The sequence below is a fragment of the Sinocyclocheilus rhinocerous genome, unplaced genomic scaffold (genome assembly GCF_001515625.1).
Source record: "Sinocyclocheilus rhinocerous isolate Xijiao unplaced genomic scaffold, SAMN03320098_v1.1 scaffold584, whole genome shotgun sequence".
NCBI classification, from domain to species: Eukaryota; Metazoa; Chordata; class Actinopteri; order Cypriniformes; family Cyprinidae; genus Sinocyclocheilus; species Sinocyclocheilus rhinocerous.
The window spans coordinates 470179-477623 of NW_015630348.1; the positions used below are offsets into that span (position 1 = coordinate 470179).

Genomic DNA, 7445 nt, shown 5'->3' on the forward strand with positions numbered 1-7445 from the left:
CGTCGGATGATGACTCGAAAAAATACAGTATTTTTTACTTTATTGTTATTATTATTAGTAGTATTATAATTTCAACTTATATAAAAAATAACAGACACACACAGAACTTTATAATTACGTCTGTTATATTTCTTTTATGATTACAGCAGCACTGTTTCCTGTTTCCAGGCGCTCTACGAGTGCAACACTGATATTATTCCTACAGGAGTTTGGAACTGACTAGGAACGATATTACTCGAATGCGACGGTGTCTCGTTCGTTCATGTCAATTGGGTTTTGATGGACTCCCATATTAGTTTGTTTAGACAATTAATATATTTTGATTACTTTTCTAACACCTCCTGTGGAAAATGGTTGTAATTCCGTGTTTAAAAGTGCCGCAGCGTTACGCACAAATGTACAGGTAGGATACATACAAATAGTTGCTCTCCGAATCTCTGTGGCATAATTTCCTTTATGCAAAATTAAGTTTAATTTATATAAGCAATCTGTTGATATCGGTTCTTGTTTTTTGAACAGTTTAACTTTTTATTCCTTTTGCATTTGCAATCAAAAATATATCACACACTAAACAGATTAAAAGTGTTAGTTGGCCAGTTATTAAATCTTTTAAAAGCTTTTTTTGAGTGTTAATGATTTATAATTATCAACATACGGTATATCTTTATGTTAATACTGAAATATTCCATGAAACGTGGGTAAAAATAAGTAAGGAAGTCGCTGTCATGTTAAAACCAGTTAACTTGAATGGTTTTACATGTTTCTGTATTTAGAAACCTGGTGTATTACTATGTATAACTGTTTTTCAGAAAATACCTACTGTCACAAGGTGTTCTGGACCGCAAGTACTGTGCACAGAAACACCCAGATGGGACTGTAACCCTTCCAGTCATAGCATCTTTTCTGGCACAGCTTGATCTAGTGGCACTAACAAAAGATGTCGCACAGGACAGCTTTTGTGAAATTGTTGATATCCAGGTAAGCATTCACAATTATTTAAGATATATGTTTGCACCCAATTCACTGAACATCTGAGCGTCCGTATATCTGCTTATTTTTTTAGGCTCCCCCATTATCAAAGAAGGAAAAATTTAAATCTTCTTATAAGAGGCTTCTAGAGACTGCACAGTCTTTGCTGGTTTCTAAAGGAGAAAAATGGAGTGAAGATCTAGAGAGAGACATTCCTAGCCAATGGCAATGCCATGGAGATCTTGTCCTGTTTAGCGAAGGTTCCTTTTCTAATGCAATATGGAAAGAAATTGGTGGGTGATAATGAATCTCAGACCCTCTGTACATCCAGGCTTGCATATAAAATAATTAGATTATATATTCTGTATTAATATTTTTTTCCAGAGTAATATCTCATAGTAATTAGCTTAAATGTCTTCAATATATTCTTGAATATATTTATTTGTTTTAGGATCTGAATTCTGGACTGCAGTTGCCCTGACGCTGGGAGGGAAACGTATAGCACAAATTAAAAAAATCTCCCAGGATGGTTATCGTACACCTACAGTGACTATGCTTTTAGGAGACAGCAGCTATGTAACACACATTGATAACCACATTAGGTAACCAATAAGATGCTGTGTTATTTGAAAAAAAAAAAAAATCTCAGCATATTAAATAAATATTCAAATTAATCAATCTGTCTGACTAAAATTTAGGTATGAGTTTGATGTCACCAAGTGCATGTTCTCTTCTGGGAATATCACAGAGAAGCTCAGAATAGCCTCCTTTGACTGCAGTGGAGAGACTGTGGTTGACTTGTATGCAGGTAAAAGCAATGCTGTGTGTGCCATTGGAATGGGTTGGAATGGTTTTTAATCACCCAAGATGTATGATCAGATTTTGCCCCACTGTCCAGGGATTGGCTACTTCACTCTTCCATATCTTGTACATGCTAAGGCTGCTCATGTGCATGCATGTGAATGGAACCCAGATGCAGTAAAAGCTCTACAGAGAAACCTGCAGGTCAACGGTGTGTCAGACCGCTGCACTGTCCATCCAGGAGACAACAGCCAGGTCAGGATAACAGCTTGTACACTGAGATACAAAAGTGCTGATTGACATTATCTTAAGTTCACTTACTAATATTTTAGAAAAAACAAAACAAAAACAGTTTTGTTGTGGAGGAGAATCAGTTCATTGGGTAAGAGACAATATATAATAATGTATAATAATTTTCTCATTATGTGAACATGTCCAAATCAGGGGTTCTCTAGGTCTTTGCTCTTCCACAAATGAAAGCCTTAAAACACAGCCATAAATAAAAGCAAAAATCTTAAATTCATGGCATTAAATGTTGCATATACTGCAAAAAATAAATATCTTCCTCAGTATTTTTTACCAGTTCAAACATCTAAACATCCTTAAATCAAGAAACATTTACTTGAGTTGCAAAATGAAGATATGAAGTCTTGTTTTCTGTGCAACTGAACAAAATTAAGTGAGGTTATGCTTAAAACATCTGTCAGTGGGGTCAAAAAATGTGTTTTCCCTATGAATACCAGTTGATTTTTCTGACCCCATTGGCAGATAGTTGTTCTTGATTTAATCATGAACACACTTATGTAATTTTGCTATTTGCACATCTGGTCAGTTGAATTAATACACTTTTGGACATCCTTTTTAGCTTCCATTGTGTGATCTTTCTGATCGAGTGAATTTGGGCCTCATACCAAGTTCGGAGGAAGGATGGCCAGTGGCATGTCGTCTGCTAAAGAGAGACACTGGTGGAATGCTGCATATTCATCAAAATGTCACAACACCTTTGCATCATGAACCACTTGAACATTCTTCTGCTATCGATGTTGAAAAAGGCTCTTCTATGGAAGAATCTTCTCTGAGGATCCAGAGAGATATGCAAGCATGGACTGCCTGGGCTTCAGAAACAGCCAGACGCATCTGTACACTTTTGTCAGACATCACTGGAAGCAAATGGAAGACAAATATCAAGCACATAGAGCATGTTAAGACATACGCACCACATATCAGTCATGTAGTTCTGGATTTGGAGTGTAAACCTCTCTGATAAACACATTCAATCATGTATAAAGTTTTTAATTCTAATCTTTATAATCAGCTATAATTAGTTTTACCCTTTTCTTTGGGTGTATGTGTTTGAGATGCAAAATTTAGCAGTATTTTGTAGTTATTTTAAATAAAAATAAAAAAATCTGGCTGTGATGTGGATTATTGTTCACTTATGAACACTGTCCACTTATGTACTGTATGGTTGTCGTGTTCGAAACGCAGTGAAGATTATTTCATTTTATCTCTAACAGATAAAGAGCAACACCAATTATTAAGTGGCCGTCAATATTTATTTTATTTACAGGTATATGGAATTTCCCTAATATTAATTAATTGTTGTATTATATACAATACCATTCAGACATTTATTTAAATGTTTTTTTTGAAGTATTTTATGATTATCAATTCTGAACTGATTTGATCAAAATACTGTTAAATGTGCTCATTTGGTGCTAAAGAACATTACTTTTCAATGTTGAAAGCAGGCGTGCTTCTTAATTTTGCTGTGGAAACAGAGGGATCCTTTGATAAACAGAAAGTTCAAAAGAACAGCATTTATACAGCACAGGAATCTGTGACATTAGAAATGTTTTTACTGTCACTTTTGGTTAGCTCCATGCATCCTTGCTGAATAAAACTAGTAATATATTTAAAAGAAGAAAAATTCTAACCACAAACAGTGTAAAAGAAAATATTTTTCTATCCTATGGCCATTATGACCAAATTTATAATTACATCACTTCCACCCAGAACTAAATAACTACTATTAAAGGGGTCATATGATGCGATTTCATTTTTTCCTTTCTCTTTAGAGTGTTACAAGCCTTCATGATTTTTTTTTAATCCAAAAGAGATTTGCTTATATACAAAAAGTTTCTTTGTCATTACTCCAGCGCTTAAAATGTTCCAGTACATATTTCACAACATTAACTTTACGCATTATTTTATACAAAAACGTCTATTATTATATTATTGACATTTCATTTTTTTCAGCTGTTCTCTAAGCTTCACATCAATTTAAATCTTAAAACACAGGACTAAAAAGCAATACGTGATTCTGTCCACTGACCTCCTCCTTCCACGGAGGAAACGCTGACGTCTGCGCGCGCACCTGTTGCACGGTGATCCAGCGCTGACTGAAAAGTTTGCGTTTGTTCCGGAACGACGTTTATTTGGCAAAGCTGGAAGTCATTGAGCTCGCAGGGAGAAAAACAGTGTGGGAAAATCCTGCGCTATTGGTAAGAAAACATTTAAAGCACATTTGAAGAAATTTTGTTAAGATGTTAGGCATCTATTTTAAATACGACAAACTGTACTAACACTGTTTAGATTCTACTTTAGAATAAAATGCTTCCCTAAGAGACACAACGAGTCGAGAGAGTGTCTAAGTTGTTGTCATTATGCCTCTATGTATTCACTCTTCTTTTAAGATCTTGAAGTGCGCTAACATTTGTATTCTATTTTCCTTTACGCGCTAACTGTTATTTTGCGTTTTATTTTCCTATACGTTAACTGTTACTTTTCTGTTTAATATTGGACTCTTTTATGTGTAATGTTGGATAATTTAGTTAAGTCAATTTGACGTTGTTGTCCAAGTGTTAGAGCAGGACAGATCCTTCAGATCTATATCAGTAGGTTATAACTTACAATCCTTTCTATTTTCCTGAAACATTCAATGAATGAGGAACAAGTTTGTTAAGAAGGTCTATTTATTTTGGATATTGACCAAACCAGTCTTAATTGAAGGTTATTTAATTTTTTTTCTTTTCTCACACGTTTTTTTCCACCAGTTGAGCTCAAAGGGCTTTCACAAGGCTTATGGGTGCTAGCTACCAAGTAATAATCATCATAAATGCCTCATTAAAAAATGTAGGTTTGCTGAAGACCTCCACCCATGGTTGTGTGTCCATAAAGGGCGGCAACTCCTGTGATACGCTGACTGCATGTTGTTTTCCTCTTTTCCTGATGACATTCCAGTGCTCAGCCCCTTTTCCCAGGCTCTTAGTTATTTATTCTCAAACAACATACATTTTATTGATCTGCTGTCCATAATTTTACCAGTGACTAATCAAAACAAGGTTCTCATGCTCTCTGGTCAGAATATTATTTTCGTTCTTTTCAGTAAGAACATGATGAGAAGCTGTCTCGTTTAGAAGTAGCCTACCTATATTTTTGCAAAATACGTACATTTGCTTGGATTGATTTATTAAATGATTTACTAATGCTAATATGCTTATACTTGATTTATGTGGTAGATGCTGGGATGTGAATATCTCCACTTCCCTGCTGCGATATTGGCATTGCGAGCCATCGGTAACCAACTAATTTGCATGTGGAGCTGCATGTCACAGGGTGTCCTTGTGTTTGTCTAATTACTGTTGAAGAGCCTCTGACATACTGACACTGACAGACACTGCGTGGAGGAACTGTGAAAGGTCACTCCCTTTCTTTGTCAATTCTGTCCTGTCTCCAGGTCTCTACCCTTTTTACAAAAAGTAGGACTTCCTTTATTTGTGTAACACTCTCATTATATAGGCCTATGTTGGACTTGTCTCTGAAAAGCAAATTACATATTCTTGGTTAGGTGCTTGTATATTCATTATTATCGGTAAGCAACACTGGTATGTTACTCGGTAAGCGGTTGTATGTGGTTCTACGAGTTTCTGTAATTCGCATTTGTGTTGACATTTAAAGGGGTAATTTGACATTGCTAAAAATAACATTATAACTTTTTATATTTGGTGTAATGCAATGTGTTTATGCGGTTTAAGGTAAAAAAAAAAGTTCGTAGTCACGGGAAGAAGGAGGCGGGAACCGGCGAACATTTAAACAGAACTTTAATTATAAAATAAACACAAAGTAGCGCGACAGCCCGCACAAACAGAACCAAAACACAAAATAAAATCCAGGCCTGGTCGTCTCTCGTCCAACACTGTCGTCACTCCTCCTTTTATCCTTCCGGAGCTCCTCCGTGGGACTCGAGACCGGTGAGTGGCGCAGGTGTTGCGCATTAGCATTTACTCCACCGGCCTCGCTCTGTTCCCACGGCTCTCGGCCCGCCCCTCTCGTCGCAGAGGATTTTTATTGCATCCAGTGGGGACATAATTACTGATTATAATGACTTCTACTGTCTTTTTACGCGTTTCGTTGCGTATCGCGCTGCGTAAACATAAAACCATGTCTGCATTTGTGATCGGAGAAACGACAAACAGCAAGCGCTACTCTACACTGCTCAAAACTCACGTTTGAATCCAGATCTTCTTTATGCCAAGCGCTTGTAACACTTCAAAGAGAAAGGAAAAATTGAAATCGCATCATATGACCCCTTTGATATTTTGTTGACTTAATGCATCCAGAGCCATTTGTTTGTTTTTTATTCCTTAGAAGCAGGACTTGACTCCCAAGGATGATGCAGAACATGGAGATCAACGTGTCCTTCCTGACTGAGTCTGAGCAAGAATTCATACTAGAAGTCCTTCGGCGAGATGAGGAGCTGAGGCGCTTGGAGGAGCTCCGTGTTAAGTGAGTGTCACGGTTGCGTCATTGAGAATAAGTCTTGTTCTAGAAATGCAGAATTAAATAAAATTATTCATATGTAATTTATATGATTTTAAAATAGCAATAAACAATTTCTCTGGTCTCAAAATAGCCATAGTGACTAATTAATTTAAATAATTAATAAAAAAAACATTTAAAAATTGTATTTAGCTTAATTTATGCAAACTTGTTACCTGTTGTGTTTTTTTAAGTGTACATTAAACATCACATTACGTTCTTTTATTTTTTTTTAAAATGCAGTAGTACCGTTCAAAATTTTGGGTCAGTAAGAACTCTGAAAACGTTTATTATGGTTTCTACAAGAAATATTAAGCAGAAACCATTTACAACATTAACAATAAGAAGAAATAATAGTATGATTAGCATATTAGTATGATTTTTGAAGGATCACGTGACACTGAAGACTGGAGTAATGGCTGATGAAAATTCAGCTTCACAGGAATAAATTGCATTTTAAAGCATATTAAAATAGAAAACAGTTATTTTAAATCATAATAATATTTCACAATATTGCTGTTTTAACTGTATTTTTTTATTATTATTAAATAAATGCAGCCTTGGTTAGAGACTTCTTAAAAAACCTTAATTTAAAAAAATCTTACTGACCCCATACTTTTTAATTTGAAGAATGTAGTTTATTTAATGTTTATGTTTGTTTAAAGGGGTCATATGATGCGATTTCAATTTTTCCTTTTTCTTTGGAGTGTTACAAGCTCTTGGTGCATAAAGAAGATGTTCACACCACAAACCATAAGCTATGAAGATAGCTATAAGGATCACTATATTAGCCATTTTGAACACAAATTAAGATATTTTTGATGGAATCTGAGAGCTGTCTGACCCTGCATAGA

The 7445-nt window shown here is 35.4% G+C and overlaps 2 protein-coding genes across 8 annotated transcripts in view; both read left to right on the forward strand.

Annotated features, from left to right (window-relative positions):
* The first annotated feature begins 201 nt into the window (after positions 1-201).
* Positions 202-3163, forward strand: trmt12 (tRNA methyltransferase 12 homolog). Its single transcript, XM_016552395.1, has 7 exons — positions 202-403; positions 810-978; positions 1064-1262; positions 1421-1571; positions 1668-1777; positions 1868-2025; positions 2636-3163. Exons 1-7 carry the CDS (start codon positions 351-353, stop codon positions 3032-3034), a joined length of 1239 nt encoding a protein of 412 aa, XP_016407881.1. The 5' UTR covers positions 202-350; the 3' UTR covers positions 3035-3163.
* A 943-nt stretch (positions 3164-4106) lies between these two features.
* The window catches only part of sytl4 (synaptotagmin-like 4), a 10911-nt gene continuing 7572 nt past the window's right edge, over positions 4107-7445 (forward strand). For 5 of the 7 annotated variants that reach the window (XM_016552386.1, XM_016552392.1, XM_016552390.1 and 2 more), the window contains exons 1-2: positions 4107-4274; positions 6421-6558. In XM_016552386.1, the coding sequence (XP_016407872.1) occupies positions 6443-6558 (116 nt within the window). In that variant the 5' untranslated portion in view covers positions 4107-4274; positions 6421-6442. Of the gene's footprint in view, positions 4275-5412; positions 5472-5492; positions 5510-6420; positions 6559-7445 lie in introns of those variants that run through there. The other 2 variants (XM_016552388.1, XM_016552389.1) reach the window with 2 other exon arrangements.

Excerpts from the sequence above, each read along its gene's own strand:
- trmt12 (XM_016552395.1), top strand. The coding sequence starts at position 351 with ATGGTTGTAATTCCGTGTTTAAAAGTGCCGCAGCGTTACGCACAAATG. Across the intron at positions 1,572-1,667 it reads CACATTGATAACCACATTAG|GTATGAGTTTGATGTCACCA; the intron begins GTAACCAATAAG and ends ACTAAAATTTAG. Across the intron at positions 2,026-2,635 it reads ATCCAGGAGACAACAGCCAG|CTTCCATTGTGTGATCTTTC; the intron begins GTCAGGATAACA and ends CATCCTTTTTAG.